Source organism: Oncorhynchus nerka, linkage group LG20 (genome assembly GCF_034236695.1).
Source record: "Oncorhynchus nerka isolate Pitt River linkage group LG20, Oner_Uvic_2.0, whole genome shotgun sequence".
In the NCBI taxonomy this organism is placed as follows: Eukaryota; Metazoa; Chordata; class Actinopteri; order Salmoniformes; family Salmonidae; genus Oncorhynchus; species Oncorhynchus nerka.
In genome coordinates, this window is record NC_088415.1 from 43,111,001 (window position 1) to 43,133,907 (window position 22,907).

General features: G+C 42.0%; 1 protein-coding gene across 3 annotated transcripts; it reads right to left on the reverse strand.

Moving 5' to 3' along the window:
- Nucleotides 1-690: 690 nt before the first annotated feature.
- galnt6 (UDP-N-acetyl-alpha-D-galactosamine:polypeptide N-acetylgalactosaminyltransferase 6 (GalNAc-T6)) lies at nt 691-20,972 on the reverse strand. Of its 3 annotated transcripts, none has more exons than XM_029622858.2 (12): nt 20,740-20,972; nt 16,699-16,933; nt 15,723-16,006; nt 14,943-15,115; nt 9,088-9,237; nt 7,691-7,925; nt 7,287-7,404; nt 6,451-6,651; nt 3,777-3,908; nt 3,207-3,308; nt 2,648-2,806; nt 691-1,553 (listed from the first exon to the last, which is right to left on the reverse strand). In XM_029622858.2, exons 2-12 carry the CDS (start codon nt 16,903-16,905, stop codon nt 1,440-1,442), a joined length of 1,875 nt encoding a protein of 624 aa, XP_029478718.1. In that variant the 5' UTR covers nt 16,906-16,933; nt 20,740-20,972; the 3' UTR covers nt 691-1,439. The 3 variants fall into 3 exon arrangements, with proteins under 3 accessions (XP_029478718.1, XP_029478719.1, XP_029478720.1); XM_029622859.2 differs by lacking the exon at nt 20,740-20,972 and adding an exon at nt 18,060-18,777; XM_029622860.2 differs by lacking the exon at nt 20,740-20,972 and adding an exon at nt 17,628-18,027.
- Between the last annotated feature and the right edge of the window lie 1,935 nt (nt 20,973-22,907).

The window sequence follows — 22,907 nt, forward strand, 5'->3', positions numbered from 1 at the left end:
GTGCTTAACGGTTGGGATGGTGTTCTTCGGCTTGCAAGCCTCCCCCTTTCTCCTCCAAACATAACAATGGTCATTATGGCCAAACAGTTCTATTTTTCCTTGCTGAGTGGCCTTTCAGGTTGTCGACATAGGACTATTTTTACTGTGGATATAGATACTTTGTACCTGTTTCATCCAGCATCTTCACAAGGTCCTTTGCTGTTGTTCTGGGATTGATGTGCACTTTTCGCACCAAAGTACATTCATCTCTAGGAGACAGAAGCTGTTTAAAGGCACACTCAACTTAGTGTATGTAAACTTCTGACCCACTGGAATTGTGATATAGTGAATTATAAGTGAAATAATCGGTCTGTAAACAATTGCTGGAAAAATAAGATATTCATTGACTAGCCTATTCAACAGCTCACTCAGTCACACGGAGGAATGTTTATTATTGTAGGAAGATCTTCATTATGTAGGGAATGGGGTGCCATTTGGGACACCGACAGTTTCTTATCAGCATTTTAAAAGTAAAAGCTATTTTGTGTCATTTAGCAGATGCTCTCCAGAGCGACTTACAGTAAGTAGTGAGTACTTACATTTTTCTACTGGTCCCCTGTGGGAATAAAACCCACAACCCTGGTGTTGCAAGAGCCATGCTCTACCAACTGAGACACACGGGATCAGTTATTTCACTCGTATGACAAATAATCCAACTGTATACAGATAAAACTTTATTTAAAAAAATGGACACCTTTCCCTTTGGCAGTATTGTCACAGAAACAACATTCACTATATCTACATTCATTACCTGACAAGATAAGTTAAGACAAGCAAAACTATGATAAAAAAAAGAGAACACACTTCTAGGTTGAGGTCCTAGTTGTCTGGAAGAGACCTCCTTCCTGCCACTCCAGGGTCGTGTCCAGTAGGGCACACAGTGGCAAAACGTTTTGCAACAGAAAACTAAGATATGTGCTCTTTCTGGATAAGTTCGGGTAGTAGGCCTAAGTTCTCCCCGTTTCACTCCATTCCAAAACATTTTCTCCCTACTGAACACAACCCAGGCTGCAGAGTCCACTGTCCACACACTCCACGAGAAGAAACCTTCATTCACGAGTCTCTATTATCATAAATATATAGTTAAAAGTGGTTATCCTGAGAACCTTCACTTAGGTGTGCACTGCCATAGCACAGTCAGCACTCTATATTCTATGTCCACTCCACTTAGGTCATCAATGGTCTCCAGTGCAGTATGACTCATGTCCTGTCAGGTTCAGCTAGTACTGGTGCTAGTACTGCCTGCTTGACCCAGAGTCTATAGGTAGATTGGTAGGGTCTATACGTTTGTTAATAGCATCTATGGGTGGATGGGCTGGCGGGGGGCAGGGGGTGGGGGGTGGGCCAACGTCTAGTGAAAGCTTCAGTTCTGCTTAAGGTCAGGGGTCGAAGGTTAGGGGTCAACTGAATGCCCAGTGCTGGTTGAGGTCAGCTGCTTTACAGTCGTCCATCACTATCTGGCCCCCTTTCAGGAGTAAGCACTTTCCACTTGGTGGGTTCTTGAGGAGATTCTCCTAGAGAGGGCAGAGGGTTAAAAAACCATGTACTGCAGTGGGATAACACTGGGTCTGCTGTGGACAGATTAGATCTAGAGCAATAACTTCTCTTGTGCGTTGTGAAAGATCGTTAACAGATAGTTACCTAAACAGATTAAATGTCCTTCATTGCGTTTATTTCATCAGTCACACATGCTTTACAAAGGCACTCTTCAAGAACGAGGAGTCTAAAAAATGTCTCCCAGCAGATCTAGAAATGTGTATGCGTGTGTGATATACAGTGCCTTCGGAAAGTATTCAGACCCCTTCCCTTTTTCCACATTTTGTTACGTTACAGCCTTATTCTAAAATGGAATAAATTGGGGGAAAAAAATCATAATTTACACACAATGCCCATAAATGACAAAGTGAAAACAGGTTTTCTAGAAATAAAATACCTTGTTTACTAAAGTATTCAGACCATTTGCTATGAAACTCGAAATTGAGCTCAGGTGAATCCTGTTTCCATTGGTCATCCTTCAGAATTCAAAAGGCACTCGCACATCTGAGCAATCTTTTTTTGCAGGTGCATTGAAACAGTTGAACAAGATGAAGGAAAAAGGAAACCTCACACTGCTCTTGATAGTATCACTGATCTTTAATAAGCTTACGTATCGTAAGCTTATGTAGACCCTAGCCCCACCCACATCCCATTCCACACATCGAAAGTGGTTGGAGGCGAAGGAAAAACAAATAAGTGCTACCAAATATAACAATATGCTTTTCATAAATATTTGAATAAAGTGTGTAAATAAGACGTATTAATCACATCTGTAAAACCACAATGAGGACATAGGAAGTTTTCATTAATCATTGGGTACATCGTAAGAAAAACATCAGAGTGAAAAGGGTCTGAATAATTATGTAAATTAGATTTTTATTTGAATACATTTGCAAAAAAATACTAAAAAACAGTTTTTGCTTTGTCATTATGGGTATTGATGATGAGGGGGGAAAAACAATTTAATAAGGCTGTAACGTAACAAAATGTGGAAAAAGTGAAGGGGTCTGAAAAATTTCTGAATGCACTGCATATGCGTGCGTGCATGCTTGTCCAGGTGATGCTTCCTTACCTCTGTAAAGAGCCACTCCTGTTGTGGGGCCACGCTAGTCCCTATTCCTTTTAGTGTACAGAGCTCAATCTTAACCTGGTCTGGCTGGGTGTTGGCCTGTAGACACAGCTGCTTCCCTATGTTGTGACGCAGTTCCTTATGAGACGTGTACTCAAAGTACTGGGGAAACAGCAGGAGAGATAAGCATATGGAATCAAACATCACTGTCATATGGTGCTGGGGACTTATTATTGAAGATCGTCGGGGTTCACTTGAAAAATAGATGTCAATCTCAATGTGATTGAAATAAAAGCTAAACAAAAACTTTGCCTATAAACCTGAATATGGAATTCCAAAAGTTGACTGAACATACTGTTGTTGAATGCGTATCAATATCAGAATATCCCTCCACACAACCATAGAGTACAGCGGAGGCTGGTGAGAGGAGCTATAGGAGTCAAACATGCGTTTTCCATAGGTTTGATACCTTTCCATTTATTCCATGCCATTACAAATGAGACAGTCCTCCTACATATCCTCCCAACAGCCTCCTCTGACAGTGTGAGTGAATGTACAGTACCTGGTTACCCCCCATATTGTGGCACGTGTACATGATCAGTGGCTTCCCTCCTTCATTTTTCTCTCCCACATCCAGACAGCTCTGAGCACCAGAGTTCTTAATCTGCACGCACACACATTTAACAATGAACACTTATGCATCGCCATCATGTACAGTATTTTCCTAGTCACACTTTATGTAGATGCTCTACAGATGGTCATACTATCAATAAACCATCTGTCGATAAGCAACTGCTTGCTAAGGTTACGGTTAGGTTTAGAATAACGGGTTGGGTCAGTGTTAGGGTCAAGTTTAGGGTTAGTAGATATTTATTTGAAATGTTACTTATAGAGCATCTATAGATGGACTATCCCCCCCAAAAGTGTTACCTCAAATACTTGTAGCATTTGTTTTGGCCTGCCTGACTAAACCCTGCATTTAATGAGCAGGATTTGCACTTTTGAGACATCTCTATTATTTTCATGGCAACAGGCAAGCTCAATCATGAACAGCTAAAGAATTTCAAAATACTTCAAATAGTACTTGAAACCAGGTCTGATAGTTTGTACACCTGAATGGAACAAAACGTACCGCTCCGAACTTGGTAGGGGTGAGGTCTGGCACGAACGCCTCGGGGTAAATAGTATTCAGATACCAGGTGAAGTTCTTACACTGCAGCCTCTCCCTCAGATTCACACGCTCCGAGATGTCACCAAATCCTTTCTGCAACATACACAGAGTAGTGGAAAGGAGTGAGACAGGAACAAGTGACTTGCTCAATCCTGTGCTCTGATAGTTAACTTTAAAGTAACTGTCCAGTGAAAATCTGACATTTCTCATACCCAAATAATGTTGTTGACTCGTTCGATACTCGTATTTGTGGCCAACGCATACATTTGAGAAATATATATATATAAAAAAATAAAATAATAATAATTTTAAAAAACACTTTAAAAACCCCCACATCAAATTTGTATCTCAAACAGACCATTAAAAAGAGTATTGCTATTTCCTCAGAGTATGATGTCATAATCCTGAGGAGGATGATCTGGCCAATCAGCGGTTTACTTGCGTGAATATTTAATGACCAGTATACACCTACACCATTCTGTTGTTAGGGTACGTCCACACTATTCCAACACAGAAAAGCTGCTTTTCAACATACTTAAATGACCATTTCTTGGAAGGAAAACTATTATTTCATTCATATTATAAGTAATTAAAGGTCATATTTCATAGAAATCTGGAATGACTGGACAGTTACTTTAACCCCATATAACGGTAGTCATGTCAAATCAAAAAGCATTGGTCATATACATAGATTTGCAGATGTTATCACAGGTGCAGCGAAATGCCTGTGTTTCTAGCTCCAACAGCGCAATGATGTCTAGAAAAAAAACACACAAAAAACAATGCCACAGATGTCTGAAGTTTTGAGGGAGTATGCAGTTGGCATGCTGACTGCAGGAATGTCCACCAGAGCTGTTGCCAGAGCATTGAATGTTCATTTCTCTACCATAAGCCACCCCCAACGTTGTTCTAGAGAATTTGGCAGTACGTCCAACTGGTTTTACAACCGCAGACCACGTGCATGGGGTCGTGTGGGCGAGCGGTTTTCTGATGAAGTAGTGGTGAACAGAGTGCCCCATGGTGGTGGTGGTGGGGGGGGGGGGGTAATGGTAATATGAATACACAGAGATACTGTGACGAGATCCGGATGCCCATTATGAGGCCCATTTATTTTAAAGGTATCTGTGACCAACAGATGCATATCTGTATTCCCAGTCATGTGAAATCCATAGAAATCCATGACTGATTTCCTTATATGAACTGTAACTCAGTAAAATCTTAGAAATTGTTGCAGGTTGTGTTTATATTTTTGTTCAGTATGTAATGGATATACATATAATGGTGTGTAAAGACATTATGGACAGTATATGAATAGAAAAAGGTGTGCATAACAGTAGTTACATAGAATGAGCCATGACAAGAATACAGTATTTACATACAAAGTGGGTAAAACGTTATTTAAACATGTTTAAAAGTGACCAGCGTTCAATGACTATGTACATAGGGCAGTAGTCTCTACGGTGCAGGGTAGAGTACCAGGTGGTAGCCAGCTAGAACAGTGACTAAGGCTAGTGGTGACTGTTTAACAGTTTGATGGCCTGGAGATAGAAGCTGTCTCTCGGTCCCAGCTTTGATGCAGCTGTACTGTCTCTGCCTTCTAGATGGTGGCGGGGTGAACAGGCCTTGGCTCTGGTGCTTGATGATCTTCTTGTCCTTCCTGTGACAGCGGGTGCTGTAGATGTCCAGTGATGCGTTAGGCTGACCACACCACCCTCTGGAGAGCCCTACGTTTGCGGACGGTGCAATTGCTGTACCAGGCGGTGATACAGCCCAACAGGATGCTCTCAATGATGCATATGTAGAAGTTTGTGAGGGTCTTAGGGGCCAAGCCAGATTTCTTCAGCCTCCTGAGGTTGAAGAGGTGCTGTTGCTCCTTCTTCATCACGCTGTCTGTGTGAAGGGACCATTTCAGGTAGTCAGTGATGTGCACGCCGAGGAACTTCAAGCTTTTGATCCTCTCCACTGCGACCCCATCAATGTGGATGGGGGCGTGCTCTCTCTGCTGTCACCTGTAGTCCACAATCAGCGTTTTGTTAAGGGAGAGGTTATTTTCCTGGTGCCACTCCGTCAGGGCTATCACTTCCTCCCTGTAGGCGGTCTCATCATTGTTGGTAATCAGGCCTACCACCGTTGTTGTCAGTAAACTTGATGATTGAGTTGGAGACATGCATGGCAACGGAGGGGGCTGAGCACTCACCCATGTGGGGGGCCCTGTGTTAGGGATCAGCGTGGCACAAGTGTTGCTGCCTACAGTATATAGGCACTCATAAGAACATATTTATTGTAGTTTAGCCTATTCCAGATAAATAATAATATCTTATAATAAACAGATTGCAGTATGCGCAGGCCGACACATTTTGCACAGTAGTGTGTTGTCTAACAGTTAACCTTCATTCAGCCTTTCCTTCTGTGTCGAACGAATGTGAGATTACCAAGTCTGGCAACACAAGATTATCTACAATTATTATGGAACTTGGAGTGAACGAAAACATGCCATAGGCTTAACCCTGTTCTCTCACCACTTGTTACATTTTAGCAGCGTTCTGGTTGCGTCGGTTGTAGATGTTTAATGCACAGCACTATATCTAACAGTACAGTATATGAAACTTTGAGTTGATTGAGAACATAAGCCTACCTCCTTGGCCATCTTGGCAGCGTTACTGTTGCGTCGATAGTAGATGTGTTTGTAGTCATCCATCCAGACCTCTGCGAGTCGTACCTGGTTCCTTGTGATGACCTCAGTACCTTTAGGGAAGGTGTGGGGTGACTTGGTACGGAACACGTGACCCACCACGGAACACGGAATGATCTCCAGCTGGCCGCCACACTGCCACACCTAGGAGAAGGTTTATTGAAGTTAGCTGGCTAACTTAGTGACCTGCTTTGTCAATGGAGGCACAGGGACACCGATTATTCACTGTTGAATTGTATTGATGACATTCTGTGAACAGTGTGATTCTGTAGCAGCTGACAAAGTTAGACAAAGTTGCTTTGACTTCCTACAAACATTTTGGGCTGGTGTTTACAGGACATTTGGTGCTGTCTGATTAGGATATATAGGGCCTGTCTCCAAGAGGCCAGATAGACATTTGCTCCGCTTCTGTGCTGAGTGGGGTCTCCTTGTTGCAACTTGTAATAAACCAGATTTTGATTAACTTTACCTACGGCTGTGCTTGTTTTTATTCACCCGGAAATTCCTACTACAGATACACATGCTCACAAAAAACAGGTTAACAGGATTCCTAAGACCTTTTCTGAGATGCTTTGTAGATACAGGCCCAGAGCCATATACAACATCGAGGTCACATGACACCATTCAACCAATTGAATTGAGGTAATAATCAACTGAATGTCTTTGAGAGAAACCATAATCAGCAAACTCTCTATATATGGCTCTGTTTAAGACTAGCTTTAGTATTTGATATATATTCCTTTATAATAACATTGTTAGAGGAAAGAGGGGAAACTAACCCTAAAGGACATCTCCACATTCTCACCCCCCCAGATCTCCATCTTGTCATCGTACGTTCCGATGTGTTCAAAGTACTTCTTGGAGATGGAGAAGAGACCACCGGCAAACGTTGGAGTTCTGAATGAACAGACATGCAGAGGTGAGTAACAGATACTAGATGTCCAATGCAACATTATGGAATATACATAGTCTGATTGCCGAGTAGTGATCTGATACATACTTCAAGTGCAGAATATAACATATGCTGAATTGTAAGATGAAAACAAATCAGAATATATTGCAAACAACTTCAGCAATCACAGCACTATATTCACGACACATACTCTACCCGAAGGACCTCTCCACTAGCTGTCGGAAGGCAATGTACTCTATGAAACATGTTAGGTGGGTCCTTAGCCCTTACTTGACGGGGTAGGTCTCGTCTTTGCGTCTGTTGCTCTCATGCTCGGGGATGCCTTCCCAGCCAAAGCTGAGGCTCCAGTCAAAGTTCCCTCTGTTGCGGGCCTTAGCGGTGGCTACAGGCTTGTTGAAGGTAAAGTCATTCAGGTTGATGGTAGTGATCTCTGGGCTGACCACGGCTGTTGGCTCCTCCACGATACGAGCCAGCAGGGGCTCCAGCCAGCCATGGAAACACTCACCTGGGGACGGGAGAGGAGGGTAGAGTTCAGCAGGTGTAAAAAGTTTTCAAAGTACAAGAAGTCGGTAGTTGGCAGTTGGCAAACATTGTGAAGCATTACAGATTGAGATACAATGAATGGAGCTTATTTGGCAAACATTGCGGAGTTCAGTTGGCTAACATTTGTGGAGCTGACACCACTCCCAATTCTACACAACAGAAAATCCTGTCTATTCTACACAATACTTTACTACGTGAACATTGTGTAACTCTGCATCCTCCTGGCCTCAACAGACCCCCAGGATGAGTCCTGAGCATTCTGTCAATGATATGTAATCTGTGTTCACAATTGTCTGACAACATCACATTATGCAAACAACCTTGTCGGGAATTCACAGTATTTGTGTATGTTTTTGTATATGTTTTATACATCACTGCAAAGCCTTTATCTCCAGTACATTAGTATCTATTGCCTTTTGTCTGTATGTATAGCCCTTCGTCACTCCACTACATTGCATATCTCTAAGCTTACGTGAGTGGAATGTGGTCATACATCTAGTTCTAGCAGGGAAACCCGAAGAGCAGGTTTCAACTGTTCACTGCTTGAAAAAAGAACCGCAGGTAGTAAATCTGTTCTAAACATTCATGCAAATAAAGTTGTAACACAATGGTTGTAATTGGATTGATCACTTGGGAAATATTTTACCCACAACACCTATCCTTCCTTGTGGGATAGCAAAAAGGGATGGGGGGGTCAACAAGGAGTTAGTTGTGTTGCTCTGGCCTTGTGAGCTAGCTAGTCACAGTGCATCAATCCATCTCCTATCGTATTGTTTGTGCTTTTGAACAGAAAGTACAGTAAAGGTACAGTAGGAGATGGAGAAGGTCGAGTCAAAGGGCAGAGGGCTGTATTCAAATCCATATAGACTCTGGCATACATCTGTGCCATAGGCCAACATATATGTTTTCCTAGTTGGCTAGCTAGTCACATTATGCATCCAGAAAGTTAGGTCTCTCCCTGGGCCCCCGAGTATTAATGAATGAATCCATCCATCCCTTGTGGGCTAGTTACTGAAAGTGAGCATTCAGGAAAGTGAGTATATTTCTCTGTGTCCTCCTGGCCCCTAGGAGCTTGGCTGTTATCAGGCACTCATTTATTCATCCATCATGGGCTAGCTACTCACAGTGAGCATCCAGGAAGGTGAGTATCTCTCCCAGGGCTCCCCGGGCCCCCAGGAGCCTGGCAGTGATCAGGCCCTTCCTCTCCTGCTGTCTCACCACCTTCACTATCTTTAGCTGCTTCACATACTCATCCAGCCGAGTCCCCAGGTGTTCTGGTAGAAAGGAGAAAACACATACCTGTTATGACATTCTTTTCTTAAGGTGAGCTGGAGCATCGGAGGGAATCGCTTAAAGCAGGGGTGTCAAACTCAAATACCCAGTGGGCCAAAATGTAAAACCTGAACAAAGTCACGGGCCAACATTGAACAAATTAACCTTTTAATATGGACCCAAACAAGTTTTGCTTTAACATTGAATATGGAACAAGCATCGCTTATTACCATACAATATATAATTTAATAGTGGAGACATGCAAAATCGAATTTCAAATGAAAAAACACATCAATGGCATTCATTTATTAAATAAATAAAATTTAAATAAAAATTGTATGCCTCTTTTCTATTTGCAGCCTTCTGATTTAAATACCAAAATAAACTTTTTCCACTGGCTAATAATTTTACAAATAAAATGATAATAAATCAATCAACCATTCAAGCCCATGCCTTGTAGCAAGAAAAAGTGCATAAAGAAAACGTTAATTATTGCACACTGGTCTAATCTGATGTGCCCAAGCCAGATACCTGGCATCTCTTCTTGGATGCTAGTTCATCAATGTCTGGGCTCAAGCTCTGAGCTGAAGAAATCCTCAGTATCGAGCGAAGATGTTCATCAGTCAGACGTCTCCTGTGAGTTGTTTTGGTCATCTTCATCGAGGAGAAAAGTTGCTCGCATAGATAAGTGCTGCCGAACATGGAGAGCATCTGAGCAGCTTGGGTGCGGAGCTGAGGCATTGTGTCAGGGATGAACCGTGGAAACTGTGCGGCGCCCACAGCATCATACTTTGAATTCAGCGTGTCGTTGCACTGGAGTTCAATCAGCTCCATTTGGATGTTGGTTGGTGCATTTTCCACATCAACTGCGAAGGGATTACTAAGCAGTTCAAACTTGCATTTCTGGGCATCGAAGTCGGCAAATCGCCGGCTAAACTCAGCGGCGAGAACACTGAGTTTTTCAGCAAACTGTGCGCATGGGAACACGGCGGTAGAGATCTGCGCTTTTATGGATTGGCAGCAGGGAAAATGGCAAGGGTTTCCTTGCAGCATCTGATTCTCCCACAGGCACAGTTTAGTTTTGAAGGCCCTCACTGCAGCGTACATGTCTGTGATGATGCACCCCCGCCCCTGAAGCTGCAGGTTCAGCGCATCGAGATGGCTCGAGATGTCACAGAGAAAGGCCAGCTCACACAGGAACTTTTGCTCCCAGAGCTCTGCTGTATCCTTCCCTTTGGTTTCCAGGAATTGACATATTTCCTCACGCAGCTCGAAACATCTGTTCAGTACTTTTCCTCTGCTTAGCCATCTCACCTCTGTGTGATACGGCACGTCTGCGTATTCCGAACCACACTCCTCCAGAAAAGATTTAAACTGGCGGTGATTTAGACCTTTGGCTCTTATAAAGTTAACTACCTGTGTTACTGTGGTCATAACATGTTCCATCTTTAGGGCTTTGGAACACAGTGCTTCCTGATGTATGATGCAGTGGTAAACAGTTAGCTCACCTGCACAGTTCTCTTCCCGCATCTTCTCCCGAACCATGCCCACCAGTCCACTCTTTTTACCACACATCGCTGGCGCACCATCTGTCGTTAATCCAACGAGTTTATCCCACGGCAGCTTTATTTCAGTTACACATTTGGAAACCTCCTCAAAGATTTCCTTTCCTGTGGTTGTGCCATGCATTGATTTGAATCCTAATAGCTCCTCCGTAACACACAGATTTGAGTCCACTCCACGGATGAAGACTGACAGCTGAGCAGTATCAGATGCGTCGCAGCTCTCATCCACAGCGAGGAGAACGCAACAAAATCTTTTCCCTTTTCCATCAGCTGGTCATACAGATTGGTGGCAAGATCACATGTGCGATCAGCTACTGTGTTCCTGCTCAGGCTCACGTTTGAAAATGCTTGTTTTTTCTCTGGGCATACGAGGTCACAAACCTTCATCATGCACTTTTTCATGAACTCTCCCTCATTAAAGGGCCGGGCTGATTTTGCGATCTCTGCTGCCACTATATAACTAGCCTTTACAGCAGCCTCGCTTTGTGATGTGGCTTTTTTAAACATATTCTGTTGTGAAACCAAACTTCTTTTCATCTCCTCTACTTTCTGGCTCCTTTGAGTCATGTCCAGGTCCTTGTATTTGTCATGGTGTTTCGTTTCATAGTGTCGTCTAATGTTGTACTCCTTACTTACAGCCACATTGACTCCACAAACAAGACAAACAGGTTTGTCTTTTACATATGTAAACAGATATTCTGCCTCCCACTTGTCCAGAAAGCTCCTGTTTTCTGCCTTTCTTTTCGCCATTTTTGGGAAGGGTTAGCTCGCTGACAGTTGTAGCGTCTATGTTGCTATGACTACTGTCACAGAGGAGAGAGCGTTTCTGGGTCCTGTCTTGATTGGCGCGCGAAAACAGCAGAGCATTATGGGATTCGTAGTATTAGTGGTGAATGCGCTGTATAATACCGGCGGGCCAGCTCTAGTAGTAATTTGGTATTGTCTCGCGGGCCAAATATAATTACCCCGCGGGCCAAATTTGGCCCACGGGCCAGAGTTTGACACCCATGGCTTAAAGGGATAGTTCACCTAAATTACATTGGTTTCCTAACCCTATAAGCAGTCTATGGACAATGTATGATCCTTGCTTTTGGTTTTGTTCACCTGGCCACTCTTTCAAATCAAAATTGTTTGTATTTGTGGCACAATCCAATGCAAGTCAATGGTATCATTTTTGTTCTTCATGTACAAACCTATAAGTAACTTAATTCGGTTATACAATCCATTCTCTTAAACCTAAGGATGATTTGGACATTAAGAAAGGAAATGCTAATATGGGTAGCATTGACTTGCATTGGATTGTGTCACAAATTCTAAACAACATTTGAAACAGTGGTCAGGCAAACCACTACAAAGCATAGATTACAGTCATACCTTGTCCATAGACTGATTACAGGGTAATGAAACCAATATATGTCATTTTGTAATTTGGGTGAACTATGTAAAAACTAGACATCAATTAAACACAAACACGAAACTTCATGTTTAGTTAGGAATGTGGCTGGCTCTTCAGGTAATACAACATTATTTTCATCAGGTGAGGGTGGAGCGGTTAATGACAGGAGGTCAAGACCAGCATCGCAGGGGTGTGTTCAGTGACATGTACATAGGAATGTAATGAATAGAACTGACACAATTCTCAATACTGCCAGACAGTCATATCTGTTCTACATAATACATTGCTTTCTAAACGTGATGGGACAGGACGGTAACTATAGTATTCTCTCTGGTATGCAATCTGGTTTCCGCTCAGGTTATGGATGTGTCACTGCAACCTTAAAGGTCCTCAATGATGTCACCATTGCCCTTGATTCTAAGCAATGTTGTGCTGCTATTTTTATTGACTTGGCCAAAGCTTTAGATATGGTAGACTATTCTATTCTTGTGGGCCGGCAGAGGAGTATTGGTGTCTCTGAGGGGTCTTTGGCCTGGTTTGCTAACTACCTCTCTCAAGGAGTGCAGTGTATAAAGTCAGACAATCTGCTATCTCAGCCACTGCCTGTCACCAAGGGAGTACCCCAAGGCTCAATCCTAGGCCCCACGGTCTTCTCAATTTACATCAACAACATAGCTCAGGCAGTAGGAAGCTCTCATCCATTTATATGCAGATAATATAGTCTTATACTCAGCTGGCCCCTCCCCGGATTTTGTGTTAACTACTCTACAATAAAGCTTTCTTAGTGTCCAACAAGCTTTCTCTACCCTTAACCTTGTTCTGAACATCTCTAAAACAAATGTCACATAATTTATAGATCGGCAGGTAAGGAATATTCTGTTAAAGGTCCCCAAAGCACACACATCCCTGGGTCGCTCGTCTTTTTATATCGCTGCAGCTAGCGACTGGAACGACCTGCAACAGACACTCAAACTGGACAGTTTTATCTCAATATCTGCATTCAAAGACTCAATCATGGACACTCTAACTGACAGTTGTGGCTGCGTTGCGTGATGTATTGTTGTCTCTACCTTCTTGCCCTTTGTGCTGTTGTCTGTGCCCAATAATGTTTGTAATATGTTTTGTGCTGCTACCATGTTGTTATGTTGTGTTGCTGCCTTGCTATGTTGTCATCTTAGGTCTCTCTTTATGCAGTGTTGTGTTCTCTCTCTTGTTGTGATGAGTGTTTTGTCCTACATTTATATATATTTTTGTTTTACATTTTCAATCCCAGCCCCCGTCCCAACAGGCCTTTTGCCAGGCCATCATTATAAATAAGAGTTTGTTCTTAACTGACTTGCCTAGTTAAATAAATGTTAAATACCCCCCCCCCACACACACACACATCCAGTTACATTTAGAACAGACAAGACCGTAGAGGTCTGAAATTGTGTCACAAGTTTCAGTTTAGTATTAATAACACACACTGTATGCAATTCACTGGCCACAACAGACATCACACTTCTTCCACAGCATATTTTTTTAAGCTAGTATACAGGCGATTGTTAGAACACAGCGCGAGATTAAACCAAACTATATGGCCAGGAGGTTCCAAGGTCCAGAAGTAGATATTGAACTAGGTGTCAAAGCACATCCTCTTTTAGTCTTGATTAGTGAAGCGAGGCCAATGCAATTTCTTGTTTATTTCAACAGTATCCTTAGTTTCAGAATGACTGACGAAACGTTTCGCTGTTGGTGTGCCCTAATGTACAGTTCCCCTTTGATTTTCTCTTAGCCCATGGTTAGTATCAGGCTCCATTACCTAGACTGGGTTGCGTCACTGCCTGGTATGGCAACTACTAGGCATCTGACTGTAAGGCGCTACAGAAGGTAGTGTGTAAGGTCCAGTACATCACTGGGGCCAAGCTTCCTGCCATCCAGGACCTACAGTATATAATAGGCGGAGTCAGAGGAAAGCCCATAAAATTGTCAGAGACTCCAGTCACCCAAGTCATAGACTGTTTTCTCTTCTACCGCACGGCAAGCGGTACCGGAGCGCCAAGTGTAGGACCAAAAGGCTACTTAACAGCTTCTACCCCCAAAACATAAGACTGCTGAACAGACTACCCCCCTCCATTTGTTTTGTACACCGCTGCTACTCGCTGTTTATTATCTATACATAGTCACTTCACCCCTACCTACATGTACAAATTACCTCAACTAACCTGTACCTCCGCACACTGACTAGGTACCGGTACCCCCTGTATATAGCCTCGTTATTGTTATTTTATTGTGTTACTTTTTATAATTTTTTACTTTAGTTTATTTGGTAAATATTTTCAACTCTTCTTGAACTGCACTGTTGGTTAAGGGCTTGTAAGTAAGAATTTCACGGTAAGGTCTACACTTGTTGTATTCGGCGCATGTTTACCTCCCTAATCTTACTACATTTGCACACACTGGATAGATTTTCCTATTGTGTTATTGACTGTACGTTTGTTTATCCCATGTGTAACTCTGTTGTTTGTGTCGCACTGCTTTGCTTTATCTTGGCCAGGTTTGGCCCAACTGGCCTACCTGGTTAAATAAAGGTCAAATAAAAGAAAAAGAATGTGTCAAATAAAGTTGGATTTGACTTGATTTAGAGTCATCATGCCCACGGTAGCCATATAAATATTCAAGTCCATGACGCCACAATGGGTAGACAGGCGGCCATTTTGAGTGAACCCATAGAATTGATTTTCTCTGTATTTTATTTTCTCTTCACCTGCGGTGCTGGCGTCGTCCACCATGATGATCTCAGTGAGCAGGGCGGCAGGGGAGGTGTGGAGGACACTGTAGACGGTACGCAGCAGGGTGGACCAGGCCTCGTTGTGGAACACTATGATTACACTGGTGGTGGGGAGAGGAGGGCAGTGGCGGAACTTACGCTCCACACACCTGGGAAGCAAAGGAAGAGCAAGACACTGTTCGTCATGAAAAGAAAAAACTGTCAATATTATCTGCCCTGTGTTTGAGTTCACATGTGGGGTGTTTGTGTCTACGTAGATGCCCTAGCCTTATATAAATACAATATATACAATATATAAAGAGCATCCCATAGCAAATATTCATACATAAACCAAACTGATTGTGCTTTTCATGGCTATCAAGGTTTTGAAATGTTGATTAAATAAAGAAAAAGAAACATCTGCAGCAATACAGTAGTAAACAATAGAGAATCTTGCTAATCTAGGACAAGTCTATTGAAAATGCATCTTTGAACAAGACTAGGAAACCACCCCCAAGAATAATATGCTACCCATCCCTTTCATCACCATGGTTACAGTTAAGACTGAAGCTTTAGGGTGCATCCCAATAATATTTTGTTTCTCCTAAAAATGTGCACTCATTCACTACTTCCCACAAATCTAAAAGCATTAGATTGGTATAGGCATGGGCCAGTGGTAGCTTCCACCATGTTCATTATACCCGTCATTTCCTTTCAAAAACAGTGAATAAGTGCACCTTGTAGGATGAAGGAGAGATAATTGAGACATAGTCTTACTCTGGTGGCCGGGTGTCGTCTCCTAGGCTACGGCTGAGGGAGATCCTGTCGGAGGAGAACTGGTTGAAACAGTTAACAGTCATCCCCTTTTCCTTCTCTTTCTCCTCCTCTGGTGTCATGTTCTTTTTCTCGTAGCCCCTCCCTTCGGCCCCAGGCCCTTGGGGGTCCTGTGGGGGCCTCTCCAAGGCCGGCTTCAGCTCTGCCTGACTGTAGTGACCTGGAGGACAGTGGCGGTCTGGGGTGGCCTGCTGCTCCTCTATTGAAGGGGGCTGGGGAGCTCCGATCTGGAATCCCAGGTTATTGTTTCTTTATTTTATCATTTTATTTAGATTTCTTGTATACTTAACAAAAATATAAACGGAACATGTAAAGTGTTGGTCCCATGTTTCATGAGCTGAAATAAAAGATCCCAGAAATGTTCCATATGCACAAAAAGCTTATTTTTTTTTATCTACACATGTCCAGTTCTTCCATGGCCTACATACTCAGACATGTCACTAATTGAGCATGTTTGGGATGCTCTGGATCGATGTGTATGACAGCTTGTTCCAGTTCCCGACAATATCCACCAACTTCGCGAAGCCATTGAAGAGTGAGACAACATTCCACAATAAACAGCCTGATCAAATCTATGCGAAGGAGATGTGTCGCGCTGTTTTCTGATCCACCCCCCTTACTTATTTTTTTTTTGAAGGTATCTGAGACCAACAGATGCATATCTGTATTCCCAGTCATGTGAGATCCATAGATCAAGGCCTAATTAATTTATTTCAATTCACTGATTCCCTTATATGAAATGTAACTCAGTAAAATCTTTGAAATTGTTTAATTTTGCATTTATTTTCTTGATCAGTGTATAATTATATAACAAACAAAAACAATAAAGTCTGTTCATTAACCCCCCCCCTCCCCTCCCCCTATTCTACTCCCCCCTCCCCAACCCACCCACCCACCAAAAGGACCCATACAGCTGTACCTGGAAGCCTAGGTTGTTGACTGCTCCTCGAACCATCACCAGCACCCGATCCTTGCGTTCCACCAGATCCTGAAACCAGGGGTCCTGGGCAGAGTTGGAGCCGGAGCCCACATCCTTCTGTAGGACCACCAGGACCACCATGAACAGAGTTCCCCCAGCCAGGGCCAGCTTCAGGGGGGATAAGCGCCGACGCAGGAACAGACGCATGGTGGGTCACAATTCAAAATGGCCACCGCTGAGAGAGCGAGATAAAAGAGAGTTCAGTGTTTCCCCTATATTAAATGTATGCAGCGGCACAACTCTCTATTCATAGGGTTAGCTACACTTCCAGGATTACAAGCTAGCTAGCTAGTCACCTTGGAGGATTTTTTTGTACATATCTTCCTTAGATTCTTATCAGCTAGGGTAAAAACTATGGTGGAAAATGATTTAGGGGATATCAATGTTTTGACCCTTGTTGAAACACTCTTCCCAAAACCAATTAGTCTTTTCAATGTGTAAACTGATTTTTTTTTAACTGCGGTGCTTTGTGGTTTATGTTGTAAATGTTTGAAGCTGTATGCTGCTTTTTTTTGGCTAGGTCTCTCTTGCAAAATAGGTTTTGAGACTAACCTGGTAAAATAAAATGTCATCCTGGAAGTGTAGTCAACCCTATTACTAGACGTATGTTATAATTGTTAGTTAAGATACAGTAACGTAATGCTAGCTAAATAACTTTTGGGTTTAATATAGAATTGGTCGGTGATGTCATTTAGATTAAGGGATCCTAGGGGAAACACTGGAGTTATAAATTAACTGGAGGCATTACATAGTAATAGCAGTGAAGAGCTGGAGTATGAGACTATAATTGTCTTAAATAGACACTGGACTCAAACCCGTTTCAGAATAGAACAAAACAAACAGAAAACAGACTCAAATACTTTCTTTACCTGATGCAAAGGCGAATCTATGGAGACTAAGGAGACATTTTAAAATGCAGTTCTACCCAAAACCAGATGACTATAATAACTACATGCCAAATGTCAAAAGATGTGATCCAGTCAGCTCTTCTAAACCAGCATGTACAGTCCCTGTGTACCTAGCCACTGCCATAACACTTCTCTGCTGTCATAGCTACTCTCCCTCCGTCTCCCTCCCGCTCTCCTGAGTAGAGGTGGAGCCCCAGAGGAATAGCCTCACACACACACACACACACACACACACACACACACACACACACACACACACACACACACACACACACACACATACAGAGGGAGCAAAGTGAAAGAACAAACAGAACACACCTCTCGGTAAACAACTTGGAATATTGCACCTGTATTCACCTTCTCTAGCCAAGAACACACCCGTCATATACCCACCTGTTCCACTCCTTCCCGGATGCACATGTCAACAGGTTGGCCTTCCCCTGTTGGCTGACTTAGCAGCACCCACATTCACATTAATGAATGCCACCTTACATAGACACAAACACCAGTAGAATGAGTATGACTGGACTGATAACAAACACAACGGACATATTTCGCTCCACAACTAGCATGAGTCCCAGATCTGTGTCCCACTCATTAGCGCACATTGAAGTAAAACAAGCGTTTCTCATTTCTTAAGTTCAGGTGGTCCCTCCCTGTGTCAGCCCTTTCACGTCCAGTTAGTTCTTTGTGAATACAACCCAGTTTGTGCTGTCATGTGAACTCCATTACGGTCATTCAATGGAGTTGGACACACGTCACAAAACAGATCTGGGACTCAGGCTATTTAACAATGACCTGCTTTATTACGAGGGATATCAAATCACAATAAATGATACCCTTAGGTGAACACTGCTTAGGGCCTCAAACTCTTAGTTTGTCATCATTAATTTAAGCCAGTCCTCTCAAGGAAATCCTACCTCCTTCATAATTGATCAAAGACACTCTCATGCTTCCAGAGCCCAACAATGGGCACACAGTGCACTCTCCTTGACTCAAATGTCATCTTAAGTTGACAACCTGTTTGGCTTGTTCCTATACTGGGAACAGACATTGGTAATGTGTAGAAAGGAAGACTGGCAGGTGAGAGGCTTGCTGCCTCAACTCTTTCTAGTTCTACCATATGATATGGAAAATGTTTTCAGAAGAACTTTCGATTAAACGCCATGCCCTTCAATTAAAAATGTAATTAATGTATAATAATGCCATCAAAAAAAAAAAGTCCAATGCAGCCATTTTTAATTCAATACAAAATAAGTTCTGTGTAACAACTAAGTATCTTACTGCGATTGTTTTCAATTAAAATGCTCAAAAAGAAACTTAATAGCTTCTTAGCAAAGAGCAATTTCTGAAAGCAAGAATTTTACTAGGACTGCCTGGGAGTGGTCTGAGCAGGTAGGGGAAAACTGAAAACTAGCTATTATTGGCAGAAAGGTTTGGAAGTCTATTTCTTATTGGTCTATTAACTAATTACCAGGCAGGCCAAAACTCCATCCCACCAAAACAGGCTGAAATTTCAGGCGGTCTTTTCAGACAGCTCTTACACTAATTTGGGCATTATCATGTTTCACAATATTATTCTAACCTCACTGTTTATTTATTTATATAACACAGGAAAATAACATTTGACTGCACTGGGCCTTTAATATTTTGTTGAAAAGTGTATCGACAAACATTTATATTTCTATAATGGATGGAATTTGTACCATAACAATACTCCACTTCAAAGTATTCCCTTTATGGCTATCAGTGAATGCAATGCTAAATATAATTTCACTATGCAGTGAGAATAGGAGGGCCACCCATAAAACTGGTTTACCAGGTGGAGTGACTGATATTTGTGCATTGAACTTTCTCACTCATTTCACGATTAATTAAGGACTATACATAATCACGGTAGCATCAACATTAATGTAGAAGTGTTAAGAAACATTCTATTGTTATTTACATTTTTCTTTTAAGTGACTCAAATGACAAATACATTATTTACCATTCATTTCTATTGGGCACAAAATAATCTGAAACAATCCAAAGAAACAGCAAATGCAGCTAACACATTTCTAGAGTCACAAGCTTGATGTAGGCATTGCGTGCTATGAATATTGGACCAAATACTTAACTTACTACTACTTTAATGCACATAATGTATAATTGAATTTGTCCCAATACTTTTGATCCCCTAAAATGGGGGGACAATGTACAAAAAGTGATGTACTTTCTAAGCAGATGAAAATACCCTCAAATTAAAGCTGACAGTTTGCACTTTAACCTCATAGTCATTGTATCATTTAAAATCCAAAAGTGCTGCCCCAATACTTTTGGAGCTCACTGTATAAGGTCCTTGGACCGTAAAGAGTAATGGTAGGACATGACATATGAGTACAATCTTGGGCTAGACAGAAACTACAGAGAGACACGAAGTGAACATCAAAACCGCAACAATGTAACACTACTAAACTAAATAGGATTTTGAAAGTAACTAACTACCGATTAATGGAAGGCAATGTATACCCAGAACTGAACTCCAATGAATTCAATTTCCAAGGAAAACGTTAACCTTGTAGTTTTTAAACGGTCCGTGCCAAAGCGGCTCCTTGGGACCTTAGGGTAGGGACGTCCCAAGGACGCGCATTCCTTGAAACCACTGGCCGTTTTAAAAAAGGTTGCCTCATCAACTAAGAAGATCAGCTCGAGCGTGTAACATGATGCAATTTAACAGGAAATTGTTTGTGACAAAAATATCAGGAAGTATGAGAGTATGGCCGATTAGAAATGACTACAGTTAGTAAATATAAAAAGTGTTAAAATACAGGTGTCCCTTTGATTTACACAATGACAAAAATAACTAGTGTATGACAGATAGGATACAACAGAATCATAATATGTCACGATCTTTATCGTGTATCTCAATTGATTTATCTTGATATCCAGTGCCTCACAGGAAATTACAGATAGTTATATGAAAACGTAAAGGCTACATTGTTGCAATATAAATTCACCCTATCTAGTGCAACAAGAAATAACACAATTCCTGATAAGATACAAGAGGCGCAATGATGCGTTGTCTTCTTACCTGGGAAACTGTTCACAAATTTGAAGACTGCCTTGCTGTGTCTTTGCGACGCTCTTTATTTAGTAACGCGAAGGCGCTAGATGGACGTAAATATTAACTTCAAAAGCCTTTTACCAAGCGCAAAAAGGATACACTAACACCACCAATGATGTATGGTGTATATACATATATATATATATATACACCATAGAGCGCCACCATCGCGGCTTCCCCTTTGAACGTAACAGGTGACATTGCTTGAAAGTATTAACTGCAGTCTCCAGGGTCCTAAAGAGAACTTTGTTCGGTCCGAACATTTCAAACAACATAACTTCAACGTCTGTTCCACGTTGGTTCAACATAATTTCATTGAAATGACGTGGAAACAACGTTGATTCAACCAGTGTTGTCCTAGTGGGATGGGCTACTCGTTTTTTTGCCACCAAGAATATAATATAACATTTGGAGCCTAGATTAATTTAACCCCACATCAAAATCACTCTGATTTTCAAGACAATTTAATTTGCTTTTGTCAATGGGAAAAAATATTCACATTGTATAATTAATGTTCAGCACAGAGTACTGTAGCCTAAGTTAACACAACCATTACCTCAACAGAGTTACATTATTCATGTCAAGAAAGTAAATACCATCTCCACGACCGCTGTCTTGAAACCGTAGAGGGATTTATTCAGAGTGGCAACCTATTCCCTACATGGTGCAATACTTTTGACCAGAGCCCACAGGGTTAAATGTCCATAAGTGTCCATATAGGGAACAGGGTACCATTTGGGATGCAACCCTCAGACATTGAGAAGATACTCTCAAAAAGACACATGCTGGGCTCCATCTATCAGATATTGTCAGAAATCTAAATTTTGATTAGAGGCTATTGATTGTCAAGTTGCTTGTGCAAATATGACATCCCAGGAACAACACAATACCAAAACCATGCCCATGTCTCAAATAGCACCCGATTCAATATGAAGTGCACAACTTTTGAACAGAGCCCAATGGACACGGGTCAAAAGTAGTGCACTGTACAGGGAATAGGGTACCATTTCGGACGCAACTAATGTGATATTTAATGTCTAAAATTCAATTGTTAAACAAATTGCTTATGTGGCATGTCAAAATTATAAATAAATACAAATGGAAACAATTTATTATTTGAAAAAAGAACAAGAGACAAAAGTGTGGTCTTTCACTTCCCTCCAGTGGTGCTAGCTAGGTACTTCCGTATGGTGTGTTGAGAACAGAGAAATTGATAGAGATCATTAATTGGAAATAACTAGTTTCTGCTTGGAAATTACCATTGAGGACTTGCATACTTTTAAATTAGTCAACAGGGTTGGACTTCCTATGGGTTAAGGAGGTCATCAGGAGGGATCAGCCGATGAATTATACTCGTGCGGGTTGTCCCGAAGCCACTCCTGCATTGTCTTGGCTGTGTGTTAACCTTCTCCCCAGTCTGAGGTCCTGAACGCTCTGGAGCAGGTTTTCATCAAGGATCTCTCTGTACTTTGCTCCGTTCATTTTTCCCTCGATCCTGATGAGTCTCCCTGTCCCTGCCTCTGAAAAACATCCCCACAGTATGATGCTGCCACGACCATGCTTCACCATAGGGATGGTGCCAGGTTTCCTCAAGATGTGACGCTTGGCATCAAGGCTAAAGAGTTCAATCTTGGTTTCATCAGACCATAGAATATTGTTTCTCATGGTCATAGAGTTCTTTAGGTGCCTCTTGGCAAACTCCAAGCGGGCTGTCATGTGCCTTTTACAGAGGAGGGGCTTCCGTCTGGCCACTCTACCATAAAGGCCTGATTGGTGGAGAGCTGCAGAGATGGTTGTCCTTTTTGAAGGCTGTCCCATCTCAACATAGGAACTCTGGAGCTCTGTCAGATTGACTATCGGGTTATTGGTCATCTCCCTGACCAAGGCCCTTCTCCTCCGATCGCTCAGTTTGGCCGGGTGGCTTTCGAGTCTCATAGCAAAGGGTCTGAATACTTATGTAAATAAGGTATCTGTTTATTTTGTATTTTTAATACATTTGCAAACATTTCTAAAAACCTGTTTTCGCTTTGTCATTATGGGGTATTGTGTGTAGTTTGACGAGGATTTCTTTCCCCTTTTAGAATAAGGCTGTAACATAACAAAATATGGGAAAAGTAAAGGGGTCTGAATAATTC